This window comes from Panicum virgatum, chromosome 2N (genome assembly GCF_016808335.1).
Source record: "Panicum virgatum strain AP13 chromosome 2N, P.virgatum_v5, whole genome shotgun sequence".
Classification (NCBI taxonomy): Eukaryota; Viridiplantae; Streptophyta; class Magnoliopsida; order Poales; family Poaceae; genus Panicum; species Panicum virgatum.
Genome location: NC_053146.1, coordinates 52,288,910 through 52,311,622, shown reverse-complemented (window position 1 = coordinate 52,311,622; position 22,713 = coordinate 52,288,910). Strand labels below are relative to the sequence as shown.

At 50.9% G+C, this 22,713-nt stretch overlaps 2 protein-coding genes across 2 annotated transcripts; one reads left to right on the top strand and one right to left on the bottom strand.

Moving 5' to 3' along the window:
* Positions 1 to 1,142: 1,142 nt before the first annotated feature.
* On the top strand, positions 1,143 to 3,098 carry LOC120661158 (UDP-glucuronate 4-epimerase 6-like). The gene has a single exon (XM_039939883.1). The coding sequence runs from the start codon at positions 1,296 to 1,298 to the stop codon at positions 2,754 to 2,756; it is 1,461 nt and encodes a 486-aa protein (XP_039795817.1). The 5' UTR covers positions 1,143 to 1,295; the 3' UTR covers positions 2,757 to 3,098.
* Positions 3,099 to 7,874: 4,776 nt separating this feature from the next.
* LOC120661157 (chloroplast envelope quinone oxidoreductase homolog) lies at positions 7,875 to 10,140 on the bottom strand. Its single transcript, XM_039939882.1, has 2 exons — positions 8,940 to 10,140; positions 7,875 to 8,759 (listed from the first exon to the last, which is right to left on the bottom strand). Exons 1-2 carry the CDS (start codon positions 9,018 to 9,020, stop codon positions 8,049 to 8,051), a joined length of 792 nt encoding a protein of 263 aa, XP_039795816.1. The 5' UTR covers positions 9,021 to 10,140; the 3' UTR covers positions 7,875 to 8,048.
* Between the last annotated feature and the right edge of the window lie 12,573 nt (positions 10,141 to 22,713).

Genomic DNA, 22,713 nt, shown 5'->3' with positions numbered 1-22,713 from the left:
GAAACGAATGCAGGCCGGCGAGAGGAAATCTAACCTGCCTTCTTTCAGCTCTGCTGACGACTGTGATCACCATTTTTCGTGCCACGTGCAGCCGCTATCTCCCTCCCTTCTGCAACCGGCCGGACTGTTGCGATTCGCCGGCCGGCCGGCCGGTAGGGAAAGAATTGCAAGGCGCAAGCAGGTGTTGCGAGCGAGCGCGGGGGAAAGAAGGCCTCAATGCGCCTCCATGCGGCGTGTGCCCATAGCGCGCCGGCGGCCGGGAGCACGTCACATGCTTCGTGACAACGATCTCCCATGCACGCGCGTTCACTCCACTTCCAGATCACCGCGACGCGACGGCGCTGAGAGGGCGCGGGGTCTCTTCTTAAGCATACCGACTCTGACGCGAACCCCCGCTGAACATTGCAGCGCCACTCATCCTGTTCTAGTAGCGCCCGTTCTGGCCGGGATGCACCCGGCTCGGCTCCGGGTCGAGCTAGCGTGCAACTCGACCCGATTCTGCCAACAAGTCCCCGACTGTGTGCGCGCCGGTACGAACGGCACACGCCAATGAACCAACTGTCCTATCCTATGGGTCTGTGTACTTCCTGCTCGCTGTCAAGCACGCTGCGGCGGCCTGTGTGGCTGTGTCAACGTGGTTGACACTGCACCGAATAATCACAGTCGCCGGCATCAAGTTCTCACGCGCGCCTCTCACAGTGAGGCTCCTGCGCGGCTGCGCCTGAGTTGTTCAAATCCATTGGCCAAGCCATTGACTCGCCCACAGCTGACAGCAGGTCCGCGCACACATTTCAGATTTCACAGCCACAGTGCGGCCTGGCCTGCCAAGTGCGTGCCAACCGCCATGGGCGGAGCTCCAGGTCCAGGAGAGCTGGAGACTGGGGAGTGGAGACCACTCGCTGGAGTGGCGAGCTGCCCGTGCTCGGATGCGATCCTACCGAAAAACACTAGCGCTTTTCAGCTCCGCCTCGTTTACCAGCAGCGGATTCGGATTAGGCAGGGAGGTGAGGATCCCAAAACCGCACCCGCCCAATCGAGCCAGACCCGACTCGGGGTCACTCCGAGTGGCGCCCAACCGAAACCAAAAACCACCCGCCGGCGTGGGGCCCACCTCCCCCGTGTTCCCTGCTCCAGTTTTTTATATCCCCCGCCCGCTCTCCCGCTCCCTCCTCAGCTACAAGCTCGCTGGCTCCGAGCATAGCTGTCCCGTCCGCGTCGTCTAGCTACCCGTCGAGCTCTCCATCGGGGTCCCGGACGGACGCGAGGAGGAGGAGTAGCGGAGGACAATCGCCGCAATGCCGCCGTCGGGGATCACCGCGGTGGACGCGGCGGCCAAGGGGATGAAACTGGAGCGGTACGCGAGCGGGGGCGCGCTGCTGCTGCGGCGCGCCACCAGCGCCAAGCTCGTGTCGGCGTCGTCGCACCTGCTCTTCCGCGCCACCGTGCTCGCCACGCTCGCGCTCGTCTTCCTCTTCACGCTGCACTACCCGTCCCTCCTGTCCCGCTCCTTCCACCTCTCCGCCGGCGGCGACGCCGCGCACCCCTCGTCCGCCTCGCACCGGAGCCTGCTCATGTCCTCCTCCTCCTCGGCGGCGGCGTCGTACGGGGGTGCCGCGTGGGAGAAGGAGATGCGGCGGAGCGCCAGGCCGAGCCGCGACGGCGGGATCTCCGTGCTGGTCACCGGCGCCGCCGGGTTCGTGGGCACGCACTGCTCGCTCGCGCTCAAGGCCCGCGGCGACGGCGTCGTCGGGCTCGACAACTTCAACTCCTACTACGACCCGTCGCTGAAGCGCGCGCGGCAGGCGCTCCTGGCCAGCCGGGGCGTTGTGGTGCTCGACGCCGACATCAACGACGGCCTGCTGCTGGAGAAGCTCTTCGACGTGGCCGCGTTCACGCACGTGCTGCACCTGGCGGCGCAGGCCGGCGTGCGCTACGCGATGGAGGCGCCGCAGACGTACGTGGCCTCCAACGTGGCCGGGCTCGTCAGCGTGTTCGAGGTGGCGGCCAAGCACGCCGACCCGCAGCCGGCGATCGTCTGGGCGTCGTCGTCGTCCGTGTACGGGCTCAACACCGACGCGCCCTTCTCCGAGGACCACCGCACCGACCGCCCGGCGTCGCTCTACGCGGCCACCAAGAAGGCCGGCGAGGCCATCGCGCACACCTACAACCACATCTACGGCCTCTCCATCACCGGCCTCCGCTTCTTCACAGTCTACGGCCCGTGGGGCCGCCCCGACATGGCCTACTTCTTCTTCGCCCGCAGCATCGTCGCCGGCGAGCCCATCACGCTCTTCCGCGCCGCCGACGGCTCCGACGCGCGCCGCGACTTCACCTACATCGACGACGTCGTCAAGGGCTGCCTCGGCGCGCTCGACACCGCCGGCAAGAGCACCGGCTCCAAATCCGGCAAGAAGAGCGGGCCCGCGCCGCTCCGCGTTTATAACCTCGGCAACACCTCCCCCGTGCCCGTTACCCGGATGGTCGCCATCCTCGAGAAGCTGCTCGGGAAGAAGTCCAACAAGCGCATCGTCACCATGCCCAGCAATGGCGATGTGCCCTTCACCCACGCCAATGTCAGCCACGCCGCCCACGACTTCGGCTACCGCCCCACCACCTCCCTCGAGGCCGGCCTCCGGCACTTCGTCGACTGGTTCGTGGAGTACTACAAACTCGACACCAAGATCGTCAAGGGCGCCCGCAGCAGCGCCGCCGCCAAGCCCGCGAAGAAGAAGAAGGCCGCGGCGGCGTCTTCGTGATCGATCAAGCACATGCACAGCACACAGAGACAGAGCACCAACACCACAACCACAAGTGTGTATTCTCTACTAGCTAGTTCTTGGAGGCTTTTGTCTGTAACCATGTATTGTTTAAGCCCTTGCTAGTTGCTTCTTCTTCGTCATCTTCTTCTCCTTCTAATCCTACTTATGCTGATAGGGATTAGTAGGAATAAGTGATGCAAATAACTGTTGCATGCATAGTGGTAGATAAAGATTGGGAAGGGGTATAGATGATGATAAGATCAAACAGAGGAGCCAGGACGGATGAAAGATGAAGTCACTGGCTCCCTATCAATCAAATTGTTCTCTTGCACAGCGTCACTTGTTTTGTTCTTGCCCGCCATCTCGTGATCTGAAGGCCGTGTACGTCGAGATTCTATGCTGGAACGGGAGGATGCAGAAGCAAAACTGCACCACACAGCTTCAATACTTTCAGCTCTGCCTGTACACCGCATTTCTGGATTCTGAATCCTTCCCATCCAATGCCAATATCCGAACAAACTTGCACGTATTCGGGCCCTGCTGCTACATTTCAGTCCGGTTCTTCAACAGGGGACCTTTGCTACTTGTGTACAGCAGCAGTGCGTGTGTTCATGGGGTCGTGCTTCGTGCAGCACTGCCAGTCCCGGGTCTGGGTGAAGTAATGAAGCCGGTTGGTGAAGGGTTCAGAGCATGGTCCAATCCGCTGCTCGTTTTAGCATCTTTAATGGGCGGCATGAGCCAAGTGGTACAAACCGCTGTGCCGGCCGTTTCGGAAGGAGAGGGCCATCTGGCTGCTGCCAATTCAGGCCAGGGCCACTGGGCCACGGTTGCGAGATCTTTGCAGCGTTGCATGTTTCCATACTTACGAAAATGCAGCACAGGATTCGGTTGAGCCACAAGCTATTATACCTTCTCTTCTTGCATCAGAGTTACTGGAACTCGTAACTCTGAAATGCCAATCATTTTTCTTCTCTTTTTCTCCTGATGGTGAGTGGAAATGGAGATCATGCATTGATAGTGGAGAGTTGATGGAGACACTGCGCAATTGTGTATTTCTGCAGTGGTGTTCTGCAGAAGAGGTAGTGCAGTGATGAGGAGCAGAACATTGGATCCCTTCTAATAAGCCGAATTATATTTATTCCCCAGTGCCAACATATCTGTCTGTCCATGCTGGCACCCGTTCTGATCCATCCATCATCATGCATCCAGAGCGGTTCTTGTCCACACTCCTGCCTTCAGACCACCACAGGCTCTTCCTTGCATAGGCCATCAGATTCCAGCGAATCAGTATTGTACTATTGTATTTGGTCTTGTGCTACAGGTTCCCATAAGAGAAACAAACATACCACCTTGGCATGCGTACCCTGTGAAAATTGCTTCTACTGCAGGCAAAAATCTGGCCTCATCGATACCTGTCTCCATGAATGAATCCTGAATTCCTGATTGGGTTGCAGCTCAGCTATGAAGTGATCCAAGTAGTCAGGACTGGTGTTTGCTCGCTAAACTGGGCAATGAATTCGCACTAGCATTTTCAGTAGCATTTCTCTTTTGGAGAGAAAAAAATGGGGCATTTTCAGTGCACATCATCGAACCAAGAACATGGACCAATTTATACCAGGGAAAATAAATTCGCTGTCGGCATCTAGATGGTTCTTCTTGCAGTCTGATGCCACAGCCACGCTGCAGCCCCGAACAACACACGAATCGAACAGGGGTAGTAGGACCAGAGAGAATCTGATAAATTATGAAGAAAGCAACAAATATGCCTTTGGAATTAGAGAAGCCGCGTACTACGGTGTACTTGAAATGCTGTGTGGTGATCAACGAGGTCTGTCCGCACAACAACCTGAAAACCTCGTTCAGCGTAACAAAATCTTTTTGTGGGCAGATAAAGGCACTTTGGATCTGAGGCTTGGGATCTTGGAAATGGTGTGCCGCTGCTGCTGCATTGTGCAATGTACATGGGTCAAGATTCTGGCTCCCCCTTTCTTGCTGCACACTTCAGGTTACTGCATTAGTTGGGGTTGCTAAGGTAGACCTGGGCAAACGTCGGGTCGGGTCGGGTTCGGGTCGGGTCAAGGCCGGGTCACGGGTCGCATAGGACGGCCCGCGCCCGACCCGTACCTATCACCGGGTCGGGTCGGGTTGGCCCGTGCACCCTGCGCGGGCGTGTCGGGTCGGGTTTTTTTCGGGTTGGGTCGGGTTTTTTGGCCTTTGGGTCGGGTTTTTCGGGTTGGGTCGGGTTTTGGGTCAAAAATCACGGCCCGTGCCCGGCCCGTTGATTGTTGCGGGTCAAAAAATACGGCCCGCGCCCACCCGCCACGTAGCTCGGGTCGGGTCGGGTCGGGTTTTTTTCGGGCGGGTTGGGTCGGGTTGTTCGGGTCGGGTGACCCATGCCCAGGTCTATGCTAAGGACAGTTAAGCACTGGCATTTCATATGGTTAGCAGGAAGTATGCTTGTATGTACCTGAGAAATTGTATAGTGCCTTGAAGCCAGTGCTACAGGTATAGTATTATTAGTGCTAGAGAGAAGTTTGGTCCCCGGCAACCTCTGACTTGCCTTGGAATGGCATTAGACCAGAAACTTTGACTTAACCTTGACATGAGCTGCAAGTGGGGTTGCCAAAAAGTGAGTTTCACCCTCTCTTGCTCTGAGTTGGTGTGCCACCATTTCTCCCTTCACTGACTGGATAGTTGTATAATGTCAAGTGCACACCTGATGACTGATCCAACATTCCAACTGCATGTCTGCATATGCCTTGGTCACTCTGTCACTGTAAACATGCTTGTTCCTATCATTCTGGCTCGCCTCCAATACGCGTTACCCGTTCCGGCTTCGTGCGGGTCTCGGAGAAACCAGCGTGTCTACACATCCAGCAGCAGGGAATTTCAGTTGGGATTATAAAGCGAGATGTCGTTGCTGGCTGCCTGCCAGACCCACTAACCAAGTACGTTAGCAAATCAAAATTTGCTCCGTGCCTTCCCAGCGCCTGTCTTATGTACTGTACCCCTTAGAGCAACTCCAACCCAAGCTCTCATTTGGTCCCCTACTCTAAATTTTGAGAGTTTAGGGAGGAAACGAACTCCAGCAGGCTCTCTAAATGGGCTCCTATTTTAGATGGGCTCTCAAATTAGCATCTCAAGTCCATAGCAATAGGAGCCTCCCATCTTGCCCCCCACGCGCCGGCCCGCTCCCCACGCGCCGCCCTGCGACGCGCCGGCCCTCTCAAAATAGGGCCTCATTTTGAGAGCCTGGCTAGAGATGCTCTTACATAGGCAGAATCGAATTGCAAGTGTAACGGTTTTCATCTGAGAAAAATGTCAAATTAAGGAGACCCACCATTTAGACGACCATGGCTCAATGTCAATGCTTAGATTTATAGTGGCGGTGGTTGGGACTTGGGAGGATTTGGTTCTTACTTTCTGGATATTATCCAAAAACCTGATCTCCTTTTCTTTTTATATATGACCCCCTCATTCGGTTTTGCGCAGAATATCCCTTGTGACTCAAGTTTCTCATTACTGGGCAAATGGACCAAATTCTCACTTTCCATGGTTTCAGAAAAAAAATCCAGGATCGGGGGGGGGGGGGGTGCAACTGCCAGGGCCAGTGGCACGATGATTGATTAAGTCAAGTCATTTGGCTGGATTAAAATTTGAAAAGGAAGCGAAGGAAGGAAGAATAATTGTTACCTGACTCCGTGTTTGTCAAGGGAACAGAGGCATGGCCTCCATGGCCGTCTGTGGTGGCGCACGGGATGAGCCCTCACGATCTGCCTCTGGTCTGGCATGCGAGCTGTGGCAAGGCGGCAAGGCTGCCGTCGCGCACGCGGCTCACCGTCACCGTCGTCCCGCCCGACCGGGACTGTACCGGCGGCCGACGCGGAGCATGCGGGCGGGCCAGAGTCTCGCACCGTGCTCCCCGGAGGCGGCGACGCGGGTCACGGGTGTGTTAGAGCATGGCTAATAAGCCAGCTGGCCGTTGGCTAAATGAAATTGCCATATCACTTACAGCTAACAACTTTAGTCCGCTAGTATATTGGAATGGCTAAGAACCGGCTGCAAGCATTTAATAGCTGCATGTACATGCATCGGCTGCATGCAGAATGGACCATGCAAAACATCGACTTACCGCTGGCTGCCGGTTGAAAGCGGGCGATTTCTTTCTCGATTCCTGCGTTCAGCCCGATGTTTCACCAGTCACCCGATCCGTTCTCTCTCTTCTAATCTCACTCCACCTCAGATTCTGTTGATGTGGAACTGTATTTAGCCTGCTGACTGTACCTTATAATACTTGCTCTTACGCCACCTCGCCCCAAACGAAGAGCCGTTCATCGCTGCCGCCGTCGCGGGATCCAGGCCATGGGGGTGTTTTTGCGTGAAAAATAACTCCGCAGGGGTTTTTCCGAGATATTCCCTCCCGGTACACTTCCCCTTTCCGTTAATCTGGGCCGCCCACGTAGAATTGAACGGTCACTAAAGACCCAGACCGGGCCGGTGTTTCATTTACCGTCCTCCCCCTGGTCGGCCGATTTCGCACGAGAGCTTCAGAATGAGGTGTCCTTCCCTTCCACGAGGTCTCCCCTCGCCTCTCGTCTGCCCCCGACGGCCGCGGCGGCGTACGCCGGCGGAGTGGCGGCGGCGGACGCCGTGCGGCCGTAGCGAATCGTTGACGGATTTTCCGGAAACCGATCCGTGTCGCTCGGAGACGAGATGAACGACGGTGCTGCGTCAGGCCGTCAGATGGCGGACGTGTCCTTCAGGCGTGGAATGTCTTCTTCCATCAGGAATTTACGAATGGCCGTGTGGATCATCGAACGGAGAAGGAATCCACGTGCTCGTACTTCTCAAGCAAACGGGTCGCAGGCAGCTACGAGGTCAGGAGTGAGAGATTTGTGCATATCTGAAACAATCAGAAAGCAGGCCTGGTTCTGTTTCTGCCAAAAGATCCAGGGCAGCCAGGAATTTGCTCAGAGAGCAGCTTCAGCGAGCATGTTCTAAGTGAGGTTCCTTGTCAGCAGTAGATGCTGCTTCGTCGTCGGCGCGTGCCCGTGATGCATCAGTAATCAGTTCATCTGGCCCGCAATGCAACGCGCATGCTGATGGAGGGACGCAGGACACAACGTGGTTAATCACTTGATGGTTCAGATGCCGCCCAGCACAACTTGTTTCTTATTCCCACACTAGAAATCCAATCAGACAGACCACACACAACACCACGAGTCCACGACACCATGTTCTCACACAGATCGCCGTGCACGCACGCCGGCGGCCGGCCAGCCGGCCGGCTCACTCCTCGCCTCCCATTTCCACGACGATCTTGCCGGTGGCGTGCCCTCCGATGCTCTTGGCCCACGCCTCCTGCGCCCGGCTCAACGGGTACCTGGAGTCGACCACCGTCTTGAGCTTCCCCTGCCGCGTCATGTCCGCCAGCCACTCCATCTCCTCCTTCCTGGGAATCAGGAGCAGCGGCACCAGCCTCTGCTTGGCGAGCGTCACCTTCTGCAGGAACGACTTGGCGGCGGCGGCGATCCCGGGCGTCACGTCGACGACCGGGGCCTCGTCGGCCAGCACCGGCGCGAACACCGACCACGGGGTGGCCGGCGCGCAGTGCATCACCGCGTCGTACTTCCGGCCGGAGGGGCTCTGCAGCCTGGCGCCCTCGGGGGTCTTGTAGTCCAGCACCTCGTCGGCGCCCAGGCCCCGGACGAAGCCCAGGTTGCGCGCGCCGCAGGTGGCCGTCACGTGGAGCCCCGCCAGCTTGGCCAGCTGCACGGCGTAGTGGCCGACGCCGCCGGAGGCCGCGGTGACCAGCACGTTCCTGGGGCCGTTGCTGCCGCCGGACCCGTCGAAGCTGCTGACCCCCGCGGCCTTCAGCTGCTGGAGCGCGGTGGACGCGGCCGTCGGCAGAGAGGCGCCTTCGGCCGCGGACACCTCCGGCGGCCGTGCCACCGTAAGCGACGCCGGCGCCACCGCGTATTCCGCGAGCCCGCCGCCAGTCTTCCAAGGTGGGAAATGAATAATGATCCACGAAAGTCAGGCAATGCACTTAATAACAATATAATTAGCTTAACAAAATAATTGGTTCTTACTGTCAGAGTTGCACAAGCTTATCACTGCTCGAGGGGAACAGAACTCTGCAAGGCAGTAGTAATTGGAAATTTGAATTGGGAATGTTACCGGGAAGCTGATGGAGATGACCTTGTCGCCTGGTTTGAGGTCGGTCACATCGCTGCCCAGCTCGACGACTTCGCCAGACATGTCTCCAACTGTTTTGCCGTGGCAACAAGATCGAATTCTTGGATGTCAAGATGTGCCATAAATTTGTGCGAAAAAAGTGCTTCAAGTCTTGAACATCGTCCACGCCGACGCCGGTTGTGCTCATGCTCTCCCAAAGAGCCAAAGGTTAGTTTCTTTGACCCTCTCCCCTCTTTATATCATAGGGAAGATGAACTACATCAGTGTTGATGTTACTTTGTTCTTTTTAGTTTTTTTATTTCTTTTGTGCAAAAATTGCTTCTAGGATTTTACGGTCGCTCGAGTGTGACCTCTGGATTTGACAACTCCTGTGGGTTCAAACCCGTATGTATGCCAGTGATAAATGGAGCTAAATTCCGAAATAACCACGAACAGGATAGCACAATCTTAAGTGACGGCCAAGGGAAAATCAACATCGAATCATCTGGGTGGCTAAATTCTCCTTGAGTAGCATTGAAGGCATGTGGCCTCCATTATTGTTAATTGTGCTTCAGGCACACCTTGCAAACTTTTACTATACTCCCAGCCATGCCTTTTCGATTCCCTGTCCAGTTCCTCAACCCAGTGGTCCCTGTCCAATTCATGCTCAAGGAAAAGGAAAGCAGAAGACTATCTCACCTGATTTAAGACACTGCTCTCTCATGATTTATGCTCATGGCCAACCTTAACCGCTCCCACTAACATCACCTTTTCTTTTCAAAATCAGCATCCATCACCAACTAGTATTGCCGCATAAGATCTAGTGTTTTAGGAATCTTGAGCCGTAGTAGGAATCTTTTTGGTAGTAGATATTCACATGTGAATGTTCAAAACCGGATAATTTCCTTCATCTCAAAAAAGTAGTGTTGTGAGTTGTGACAATTTTGGTTTTATGATCTCTTCAGTTTTCTTTCACAAAGCATAAAAGCATTTCTCTTAAGATCGTACCAATTTCTTAACAAGCACTAGTTTGTTTTCTTCTTTATCTGCCGGCAACAGTAAAAATTCCAGTAGAAAGAATGCCCATAGTTTCATCATAGCAGTATCGATGAGCTGAGACAAAAACAAAAGGGCGAAAAGAAGCACCCCCCCTGCCCCAGTTTGCTATTAGGGTACTGATGCAGTCAGTCGCTGACAGCGCTGTGTATACCGATATGCATATCGTGCCTATATAAATCAGCACCCTCTCCTCTCATCCTCACTCATCTCAAGCACTCATCCAGATACTCCTCTTCAGGAGACCTCTCCCTTCTCCCTCAGCTGCTTTCTGCCTTCCCCACCGCTAGCACTGCGCGCACAGGTCTAGCGAGAGCAGGGCCTCTGGAACCTCTGCTCGCTGAAGGTCCTGCACGGGACGCGGGCAATTAGGTTTTTGGGGAGCGTCTTGACGCGACTGCTCGCTCCCTGAACGACTCCTTCGTCTACTTCCCGGCGTAACCGCTCGTGCGAACGACTACTTCGTCTACTTCCCGGCGTAACCGTTCGTGGGACTGCACTGCGAACATCTTCTTACATCGACATAGTTCGGCTACTTCGAGCAAGACCAGTCGAATAGCATGTCTATTCCAGCTGGTAACGGCGCAACCGGTGCCTCCGGCACTGGTCCCGCCTTGGGGTACTTACTAAACCTACTCTGGTTTAATTCTTTGTTCATGCTTATTAGTGAGAATAACATGAACACATGCACATATCTTGTACACACATTATCACTCATCTATATCATGAAATTGATATTAATATTTGGAATTAAAATATACCGAAAATTGCCTGGATATCTAACACTTATTGTACCTTGAGACCTTCTGCACCTCCGCCATACTTGTCGTACTGCAGGGCTCTCATCGTCTTCTTCGGAGCAGCCATGGCTCTAGTTCCCTGTTGTTGTATCCAGAGAGAGAGAGAGAGCGGTGGCTGGTACAATGATGCTGATATGGTTGGTCAGGGCTCAGGAATCAGGACTCAGGCGTTGTGGACAGAAATGAACCGGTTGCTCGTATCCGAAATATCAGAAATAGAGAGTAGTACATGGGTGTACTCAGGTGTCGCAGCAATAGATACACTGGTTATTGCTTTCCTAAAGGGACAAATCGCAAGGCTGCTCTTATTTTGAGATGAGATCCATTCACTACACGTTTGTCTCTATTTTTTTTAACTTTGCATGTATGACTCTGTTTTTAATCTTTCAGTTTGCATGATTGCTCCTATTTTATTACAAGACTGCCCTATTTTGCATGTTTTTAGGGGCATCTATGCATTTGAAAAACAAATAATAAGAGCAAGCATGCAAAGTTAAAAAAAACAGGAGCAAACGTGTAGTTGGACTTCAAAACAAGAACAATTTTGCAAATGACCCTTCAAAAAAAGATACACCGGTTATGTATGATGTTGGATGGAAATTTCATATTTTGCCATATAAATTAAGATAACTTAATATGAAATATTTATTTTTTTAATTTATTTTGTAGTAACTGTATGATTCTTGAATTTGTGTATAGAAAAAATGTACAAGTTATAAATCTTTTATAACTAAATCTGGTGCATTTTCATGCATTAGGATGTGGCCATGTAGGTTAGAATTCCTCGGCTGACAGTTGGGAACTAAATTTTGCAAAAATAACCCCTCGAACTTTGGTGAAATCAGTCCGCAGTATACGAATGGCAATTTGCAAAAGAGTTCACGTACTTTATGAATGTCAATTTTATAAAATACCCCTCTAAACTTTAACGAGATCGACACACACTCTCTACTGACTGCAATTTTACAAAAAACCTCCCGAATTTTGGCCAAACCAAAAAGACCCTCTGAACTTTAACAAAATCAACACACACTTTATTGATGATAATTTTACAAAAAAAACCCCTAAACTTTGGCGAAACCAATCTGCACTACACGAACATCAAATTCACAGAAAACTCGTGTATCAGTGACGGGTTGAATCGCCTCGCACATTTACACATTGCATATATCACATCATTGACACCTATGAGTGACTGTCACATACAAATTTTCTCGATACGAACGCATGGACGATCTATAGACATATTTCCACCGTCCACACCTCACACATATACATTTAAGAACCGAAATTAAATTTGATCGAACCCGCAAAAAAACTTTGTAAACACGGATCTATACATCCGTGACGTGCCTCTCAGGGGCGCCAACGACACACTATTTTTCTAGTTAAACTGTATAATGATGAGAGAGTGGTCTACACTAATTTTAGCTCGTGAAGCGATTGCTTTATGAGACAATTCATATGTAACAATATATACTTTGTCCTAGTAGCTCGGTGTGCAACGAATGCCTCGCGAGTCTTCCTCTCTCAGAACATCCGGAACCATGAAGCGACCTTCTCATCCCATCATGTCCGGCGGGGACTGAGATTGTTAATTTTCCTCAAGCGAGTCACATGTCCATATCCAGCGTTCTAGCCGTTTCCGAGCAAATTGTTCAAGATTAAGATTTAGGGTCTTACGGCTCCAGCCGTTTCCGAGCAAAATGTTCAAGATTTAGGGTCAGTTTGGATCCATCAACTAATTTGATAGCTAATTTTTGCTACTAGTCTATCAACCCGTGCTCCCGCACGGGCTAATTAGAATTAATATAAGAATAAAGTCAATAATTATAATTATCTATCTCACGCCCTTTTCATCTATTAAATATTCTAACACATCCTCTAAAATATATATTTTCATTATTTAGTTACAAAAGATTTCATTTTGTGCACCTCCATATATATTCAATATATGTTCAGTTGAACTATTGGTTTGTGAATTTGTATTATTATCTCTTCCATCATACATGAATATATGATGACATATATCATGGGTAATATTTTTATATAAATAATATATTAATAATGATAGAAATAGTAATTATACAATTTTATATTGCTGCATTTTAATATATTTTTATAATTATATAGATTCAGTCTTATGAGAATTTAACTTGTAATAATAATGACATAATTGGATAATTTATATGCAAATTTAAAGGGGGTATTTTTATTATTTTTATAATAGCATATGTGGGTAATTTACATAAAAATTAGGGGGTTACTTTAGATTTTTTATAATGGTAGATGTGGGTAATTTAGATAGATGTTTAGATGGTTCCTTTAGTCTATTTTCATAATGGTAGAGATGGGTAATTTAGGAAAGATAACAGATCCGATAGTTATTATAATTAGAGTTGTTGGATTGATGACTAGATGTTTCTGATTTTTGTGAGAATTTATAGAATTTCTCTTTTTTTCAGAGTGTCCACCTAGGATCCTAGGTGGCTTCATGTGAAGGCTCCAAAGAAACCTCCAATTAGTAATAGCAAGATGGTGGATCCAAACAGGACCAGCTAATGCATAGCTAAATCTTTTTTGACAAGCTAGCAACTATCTAATTAGCTGATTCTTTTTTTTTGCAAGGAGAAGAGAGTTTCTTTATTGCTCAGAAAGATGGTTACAATCACGAGCAATAATTTGCTCAACGCACACAGGGGAAGCAAAACGGCACACTGCAGAGTGCTTCGTCCGCTTTGCCAGTTGCGCCAGCTCATGCGCTACACCATTACTCTCTCTTCTCGAGTGGGAAACGGCCCACGATGGCAGCTTGTCTCCTGCTTCCAAAGCCTCCTCCAGGATGAACTTCAGCTGCGAGCGCCGTATCGTCCTTCCTTTTAGGATTCCTGCAATGGAGCTGTTGTCAGTAGACAGCACCGCATGCTGGCTACACCACTCCGCTGCCAAACATAGCCCTTCTTTGCATGCAAGTGCCTCGACTTCTTCCGCATCGCGTGCTGAACTCAAATAGTACCAGGCCGAAAGCAAGACACTGCCCAGGTGATCGCGTATGACGATGCCCAGTCCTCATTCACTCGAGTGACTGTCAAAGGCCCCATCAACATTGATCTTAATCCGTCCTTCATCCGGAGGCTTCCACCTTTCCTGCACTCTCGCCCTTCTTGTGCCCTCTCTCAACAGTGTGTTGGCGACATGGCTTTTGCCTTTCGTGTCGAAAACTTGTCGATGCTGCCTGATGTCGCACAACTCACCCCAATACCTGAGCAAGAATTTTACCGAGCATTCGATGGAAGGTTTGTCCGAATCATGCCTTATATTGTTGCGTATCTGCCAGCTCCTCCAGAGAATCAGCAACATTCTTGATCCCCCATCAATCCCCAGGCTATCGAGGAGAGGTAGCAGACTTTCAGGGGTTAATGAGAGGACCTGTTCCTCATCCGGCAAGGGACAGTATTGCCGCAGCGCCTCACGCAATGCCCTCGTATGACCGCATCGGAACAGCGCATGCCCAATCGACTCCGAATCAGTGCCACATATTTCGCACCAGCCATCTGCTATGATGTGTCGACTTAACTTATTTTCTTGAGTAGCCAGGCCGTTATGTATGGCTCTCCACCCGAACAGTAGGATTTTATGAGGAACAGGCAAGGACCAGAAACTCTTCCACACCGGCCTATGATCTTGACTGAGAGAGCTAGACTGCCTCCCCCCATTTTCTTCCTCTCTCAACTGATATGCAAGTCTATAAGCGCTTTTCACTGAAAAAATTCCGGTCTTCTCATAGAACCAGGCCAAAAAGTCATCACTGCACTTGGCAGGAAGTCTGATGCTTAGGATCAGCTGAGCATCATGTGGATGAAAGAGATCATTGACCATCTCAGCATGCCATTCCATTCTATGCTGATCAATCAATTGGGCAACCCACTTGAGACGATTAGGCCGCCTTTTTCCGGAGGGACCAACTTCTGGGGATCCATGGATCACGCCAAAGCCGAATGGAGTTCCCAGACCCCACTCTCCAAATAACACCCTTTTTCAGTAGCTCTAGACCATGGGCAATTGCCTTCCATGTAGGCGATTGGTTAGTTGGGAATGCCGTATCAAGCAAGTTGGCATTAGGGAAGTATTTTGCCTTCAGAACACGTGCACACAAACTTTCTGGTCTCTCCACTAGTCGCCATGCTTGCCTTGCGAGAAGTGCATGATTGAATAGTTTGAGATCCCTGAATCCCAAGCCACCTTCTCCCTTTGCTTTGGTACACTTGTTCCACGATAGCCAATGGGTTTTTCGGCGTCCTCCTCTTTCTCCCCACCAGAACCGTCTAATGCATCTCGCCAAGGCTTCGTGGAGGGAACCCGGCAGTTGGAATACACTCATAACATAGACAGGGATTGCCTGAGCAACGGATTTAATCAGAATATCTTTCCCACCTGCGGATAAATGTCTCTCATCCCAAGCACTGCACCTTTTTGTAAGCCTGTCAACAATGGACTGAAACCTGTCCGCCTTCAGCCGGCCCTCTGGCGTTGGCAAGCCCAAATACTTGGCCTCAAAAGTGATCCGTTCAACATTGAGTCGTGCCTTGACACCCTCGATTACTACCGGATCCTGGTGAGCATTAAAGAGAATAGAACACTTGTCAGGACTAAGTAATTGACCTGTGGCTATGCAATGGCCCCGTTTGGTTTTGTAGCGCGCTAGTGAATAGTGACACTTTGACCGATTATTACGGTGTCAAACAAAGTCAGTTTACAAAACCAACTCCAGAACCCCGCGCCAGTGACCCTGAAGAATCTAATGAGGCTCTTGACCGCGCGATTAGAGGATGATACTGTAGCATCACTGTAGCAAATCATCGATTAATTATCGGCATTAGATTCGTCGCGAAAAGTTACACCCATCCCTAAAAAGATTTTGCAAATAGACTTCATTCAGTCCTTCATACGGGAAAGATTCTCTTCTAGCGCTAGGATTCTAGCGCGCATCCAAACAAGACCAATACCTGTCAAGTGCCGATTTGATTCTGGTCGCCTGCTCAGCTTGGGCCCTAAAGAAAAGCAAACTGTCATTGGCGAACAGAAGATGTGATATCTCTGGAGCTCGCCTACACACTTTCAAGCCTTGTATTCTCCCTAACTCCGATTCATGCTGCAGCACTTTAGATAAACCATCAGCAACAAATAAAAATAAATAGGGCGAAAGAGGATCACCTTGACGCAGACCACGAGTGGGTTGGAAGGCATCCATGAGGACACCATGGAAGCGAACTGTGTAACGGACAGTGGTGACACATTCCATGACCCACTGAATCCATTTACGATGAAAGCCTAGCTTCTCCATGACTTGTTGCAAATAAGCCCAATCCACTGTCATATGCCTTAGCTAGATCCAACTTATACGCACAAAAATTACTTCTATCTGAGTTGTCTTGCTGAATAGCATGTATGCATTCGAACACGATCAAAGCATTGTCCGTAATCAGGCGCCCTGGGATAAAAGCACTCTGGTTCGCTGCAATGAGATCATCTAGCAAGGGCCTCAATCTGTTAACCAAACACTTTGACACCACCTTATAAATGACATTGCACAAGCTAATGGGCCGGTAGTCCTTCACTGTTTCAGGATGTTGTATCTTCGGAATTAACACAATGGCTATGTCGTTTACACCCTCTGGCATTTTGCCCGTCTCAAAAAATAACTTCACTGTGTGAGTGACATCTTCTCTCAAACAGTCCCAATTCCTCTGAAAAAAGCGTGCCGGCAGGCCATCCGGTCTCGGCGCCTTCAGAGGGCCTATCTGAAATAAGGCATCACCAATTTCCAAGTCCGAAAACGGCTTACATAAGCTCTCATGTACCTCATCCGTTAGACTTGCATCAAAGAGGGATTCAACATCATGCAGTTCTACTTCTGGGTCTTTTGTATATAGATTGCTAAAATAGTCATTGACTAGATTCATCATACCTGACTGGTCCGTAACCCAAGCTCCCTCAGCATTCTTCAGTTTTCGGATTTTATTCTTCTTAGCACGCCAAGCAGCTCGTTGGTGAAAAAACTTGGTATTGCGATCTCCCTCTCGCAGCCATGAGATTCGCGACCGTTGTAGCCATAACATTTCTTCTCTATAGAGCAACTCATTCATACTTCTGATTGTCTCCTTGATCGCCACCTCATCAGTTCCTACTCCCTGCAACTCCTCTAGCTGTGCTCGCAACCGGGCAATTTCCTTCCTAACCGACCCAAATTTTGTCAAACTCCAATGCTTCAGCGAGTGTAGGACATTTTTCAGCGCACAATGGACTACTCCCAGATTACCCTTGGAGTTCTCCCCTTCCCATCCCTGCGCAATGCGTTCCCCTAATGATGAATCACGTTCCCACATAATTTCATAATAAATCTGGCGCCCTCCTCCACACCGCTGGGATTCCTGCTTAACCGTCAACAAAAGAGGGCAATGATCAGACACGGGAGAAGTTAAATGAGTGATGGAAGCATCAAAGAAGCAAATTGTCCACTCGTTCGTAGCTACCCCCCTATCTAGCCGAACTTTCACATTGCGATCACCAGGCTTCCTATTGTCATAAGTCCAGGGCAGCCCAGAGAAGCCAATATCCTTTAACCCACAAAATTCCAGTGTATCTCTAAACATCTCCATTTGTCTCTCCCCTCTACTAGTGTTAGAAAAATGCTCATATTGCCACATAGCTTCATTAAAATCCCCTACAACCACCCAAGGCTCTGGAGACCGGGTTTTAAGCCTCTGCAAAATCTCCCACATACGATGCCTGTCCTCTACCGGGGCTCCCCATAAACAAAAGTGGCCCGCCAAGGGGCAGCATTCGGTTCATCCACTATAGACACATCAATATAACAATCATTAATCGAATTTAAATTAACTTGAATGTTTTCATCCCAAAAAAGGGCCATGCCACCACGTCTGCCCCTACTGTCTATAGCTAGACACCCCTTAAGACCTAACCTCCATCTCAAATTCTTAACACAGACTCTCACTAATCATAGTTTCTGACAGGAAGACTAACTTGGGGTTGTGTTGGCGCACTAACGCCTCAAGATCACGAACTGTCCGAGGGTTCCCCACCCCTCGGCAGTTCCATACTAATGCATTCATTGCTCCTGACGGGGCTCGACACGAGCTCCCGTCAGGGGGTCAGCATGATCTTCAGTGCTGATTCCAGCCATGTCGGCTGTAGCCTTCTCCACTTGCAGCTCCTGTTTGCCCAGAATACCCGTCGCCAAACCCAGCTCTTGCAAAACATCAGCAGTCGCCTCCAGCCCTTCTTTCAACGCTTTCTTCTGCCTTTTTGCTTTGCCTATATCCGGACTCGGTCCTTTCAGCAGGGCCGACTTGTCTTGGTTCGCTTTGGGTTTTGGGGTCTTGCCTCTGGCCAAGTTTGCAGCCATAGAAGCTGCATCATCTCCCACAAATTGTTAGTATTGATCTCCACCAGTTGGCCCAACGGCAACTGGGCCATTGACTCGCGTCCTGATCGGGGACGCCCAGCCCAATAGACGGCTGGTGGGCCCCCGTCGCGCAGTGCCATATATAGAGGAGGTGGGGACTACGACACATGACACGAGGTTCGTCGCCGCCACAGTGTCCCACCGTCCTTAACCCTAGTCCGATCGAGAGGGAGGCGCTGAAGCGACGGGAAGTCGCCACCAGCGCCACCGCGAGACCATCGTCCCCTACGACTCCGGCGACCCGCTGCATCAACCATCGCTGCCCGTGCGCAGAGCTCCACCAACGAACCCGCGAAGGCGACGGCAGCGGCCACCAGCAAGGTCTTCCCTTAGTTAAAGTAAGAACCCATCGATCTACTCCTAGGAGGTCCTAATGATGCTAACAATGGTATCAGAGCCGATCTAGTGGGTAGATCGAGACGGGAAAAGTTTGGATTCGCCATGAATCGAAAGGAATCAAAAGAAAAGATAGGTTTTCGATGCAAATCGAAAAACAGAAATGTAACCCTAACCCTAACCGATTGGATGGGGAATAGAACAAAGAAAAGAGGCGGCGGGACGTACCTGCACGCACCACCGTCGGCCGCCGCCGCACTGGAAAGACACCAGAGCCGCCGTTTTGCCGGTGGACCACCGCCGTCGTGCGGGATGAAGACCCGAGCTGCCGCTCGGCGCGCGGGCTTGGGCACCGCAGCAAGGCCGCTCGACGGCGGCGCGTGTAACACCCCTGTGTTAATCGTGCTCGCTAATCACGATTTATTTCGCTAATCGTGGACTCAAGTTCGTCGTTAGCGTTAATCGGATTCGCATAGTAATCTTTGTTTTAGCGATGTTCGATCTCGTTTTTATCATCGATCCGAGCTCCAAATCAACTTTCGCCCAAAACGAAAGTTGTAGATCTTCTTTTCCTCTACAACTTTTATTTTGGCCAAATTTCATGTTCCCATATGGAATTTGGAGTTTCAGCTAGTCAATTTCAAGTCAAAATCATCCAAACGAAGAAACAGTGTCTCCACTGTGCTTGTTACTGTGCCCCGACGCCCATACCGCCGCTGTGGTCGCCGGCGAGCGCGTCCACGCGTCGGCAATCGCGCCCGATGCCGCTCTTCTCCTCTCGCGGACGCCTCGAAGCTTCCTGCCCCGTCCCGTCCTTCCCTGTCATCCCCATCCTCAAGCTCGTGCGACCTGAGTCGAGCAGAGTCGCCGCCGTTCGTCGCGCCGGCCACGGCTCACCACCCCGCCTCGATTCGTCGCGCCCGGAGCCGCGCAGACTCGCCGTCCACCCACTCCGACCACCCACGAGCACGACCGAGCCCCTTCACCGGCCGAAATCAAGCGCTCAGACCGCCGCTCGCCATCGCCGTCCACGACGAACTCCGCCCTCTCCGCCGACGACCCTCTTCCGGACCTCCTCCGCCCCAAATCGACCCACGGTGAGCTCAATCGCGGCCTCCTCCTACTCCCCGACCTATTCCCCACCCGAATCGGCGCCGCCGCCGTCGAATCAAAGCCGCGCCGCCGCGGAACGCGCCGCCCGCCGCCCGCGCACGCCGCCGGCCCCCTGCACGCGCTCGCGCGGTGCCGCCGCGAGCCGCACGGCCGCCGGGGTCCCCTGGCCAACACCTGCCCCTCCGCGCCGCTGATTCCGCCCCACCGGCGAGGGACACCGCGAGCCGCCGCCCTAGCCATGGCGCCGCCGCGAGCGCCTTGCGCTTGCCTCTGGGCCGCGCCGCGCGCGCTCCGCCCGGCCGCCGCCCACCCGCACCCCGCGCCCCCGGCCACCCTGGGCCTCGCCTACAGCCCCGCCGCACCGCCGCCGGTCAGCCCCGCCGGCGGGGAGCGCCGCCGCGGGCTACCCAGCCGCGCCCCGCGCGTGCGGGCGTGAAGCAGAGGAGGGGGCGGGCCTGGGTCCCTGGTAAGTGGGGCCCGGCTGTCAGCCCCCTTTACCTTTTATGTTTTCATTTGTTATTCTTTATTTTGGCTGAAGGTTCATAATTGCCTAGAAATTCACAGAAAAATGCGAAAAAAGCCAAACAAATTTTGTTAGGTTTCTAAAATCATGATCTTCAGAGGAAAAATACTTAATCATGCATTTTATCACTTTTGTTCTGATGAAAATTTAATTTGTGTTTAACCTAGTTTATTTGTACCACTTGTTCTGTTGCTCTAAAAATTATGAAAAATTTGCAATGGCCTTATCCTTGCATGTGTAATCCACTGTAAAATTTTCAGATGCTTAGCCTATGTGCTTGGTTGTGCATCTGTTAGTGTTTGTTTTCCTTTTCTAGGGCTAAAAGAAATGTGTTTCTATATCAATAAATGTTAGAAAAATTTGGGTGGCATGCTTACTGCTTTCAAGTTAAGCTGGTAAATTCTTGTTGCTAGAGCTTGTATGCAAGTTAGGTTTTTACTTATGCTTTGCCCTAGCCTTGCTCTTTTCTTTATGCAATGTTGTTAGTTGTTTGTTTCAGGCATGCAAAACAAACTCCTGTTCAATCCGCGCTACCCTAAGCCGTTTTAGTAGTGGTTGTTTTGAAGAAAACACTTCAGGCTAAAATGTTTTAACTTTTGGAATCGCTTCAGCAGCACTCATGCATTGCACTGTGTTCTAATTGTTGCATGGCATATTTTTATTCGTGTAGACGCCACGAACGAAGCTGTCCACGAGCTGATCGTTGAGCCGGTCCAGGAGCCACGAGCAGAGGAGCAGCAGGAGGACGCCGTTGAGCACGCTCCAGCAGACTTTGTTAACCCCGCTGACCTGCAAGGCAAGCCCCGGAGCATAACCATAATTTAAATTAGTCAATGTTTATTTAAGTATTGTGCATTTATGTTCTAGGAGTTGAATGGAACCATAGTATGCATGTTTTCCCTAGGTACCGTGGGCCTATACTAGTAAGCAGGTGTCGATAGAAATGCTTTGCTAAATAGGATTTCGGTAGAAGTCGAGTGATTGCTGTCACTCGCGAGTTTAGGATCTTGATCCCTTAGCTTTGGCTCGGAATTGCATTGATGAGTAAAAAGAATTGGAGACCGGGCGGGAATGAGTTGGAATAGATGAGAAAATGAACTCCCGCCTGTGTCGATTGAGGACCGTACCGTTGTTGGCCCTGATGACCGAGTTTGAACAGTACTAACCACATACCGGAAGTAGGAGGTAGTCAAAACCGGTAAGCTGTGTACCACGTTACAGCGGTGATTTGAATTCCGTCATGCTACGCTGGGCGTGGGAGTTGGCGGGTGTTGGATAGGATGCCGCCTCCGGGTTCTCCGGGAGTTCACTGCGAGGGGCCCATCACCTGGGTTTTAGCAGGCGTAGTTCAGATGCCGTGGTAATGTGGAAACAGTTGACGCGCATGGCCCGACGGGGCTTACATGTGTCATGTGAGTTAGGTCCACCTTGCAAGGTTAAATCGGATCGATTCGCCGTCTCTCTCGGTTAAGAGAACCTTGGTCACTGCGTCACATCGTAGTAAGAAAGTGAATTGAAAACGGAATGGAAAAAGGTTGGTTTGTGCGTTCTGAAAGATAATATGTTCCACCATGCGTGCTCTAGATGATTAGGCGAATTTAGTTAATACTTGGTATACTAAATGGAGCTAAAATATTGAAAGTAAGGATTCACTTCTAGTAGCCTTTCAGCAAAGGAACTCCAGAACCAAAAAGCCTTGCATGTCTAGGTAATGGGCTAAGTATATCCAGAGTCGGGTAAGCCTTGCTGAGTATTAGTATACTCAGGGTTGTTGTTGTAACCCTTCTGAGCAGGTTGTGTCCCTGCGGACTTCGAGGAGATCTGTGCGTCCTGGATTGGACAGCCGCTTCCTCCGGGTTGGACCGTCGAGTGGGCCCCGTCTTCCCCGTGAAGGTTGGGCAGGTTGGCGTCACATCGGTGGGCAGGATGTGGAGCTCACCTTTTATCGTCGTCGTAGTTATCGTATTGTATTTCGAACTCAGTTTTAAACTTCCGCTGTGTTTGAAACTCTGTCGCTTGTATTAAGACCTTTTATGTAAAACCGGTGTTGTAAATTAATTTGAAGACTTCTGTGTGCTGGTATCACCTGTGCTCGTCTTCGTACGGGTCTAAGTGCAATTGTGATCCTGGAGTACAGTAGTTTAATCAGGATTTTACCCGACAGCCTGTCAGATTACACCGTTTTAAGTGCACAGTAACTTGATTTAGTATTAAGATGATGGTTAGTGCATTTAAGCCGGTTTAATTTGGACGGTGCTGCTACAGCTGGCATCAGAGCTAATTGCACTGGGGGTGATTACTTGAGTGCTTAACTGCAAAAATTTTGGGTTTTTCGAAAAGTTGATGCTAGATGCGCTAAGGAATAGGATAGATAGTTCGTATGCCCTAATTATGTGTTACAAGTTAGGTGGCATCTAAGTATCTATTCATTCCAGCACTTCCAGCATTTACTTCTCGTTAAAC

Bases quoted from the DNA above. Each gene is read 5' to 3' on its own strand.
- LOC120661158 (XM_039939883.1), top strand. From the start codon at position 1,296: ATGCCGCCGTCGGGGATCACCGCGGTGGACGCGGCGGCCAAGGGGATG.
- LOC120661157 (XM_039939882.1), bottom strand. From the start codon at position 9,020: ATGTCTGGCGAAGTCGTCGAGCTGGGCAGCGATGTGACCGACCTCAAA. The intron at 8,760-8,939 runs GTAACATTCCCA...CCACCTTGGAAG, and splicing joins TCATCTCCATCAGCTTCCCG to ACTGGCGGCGGGCTCGCGGA.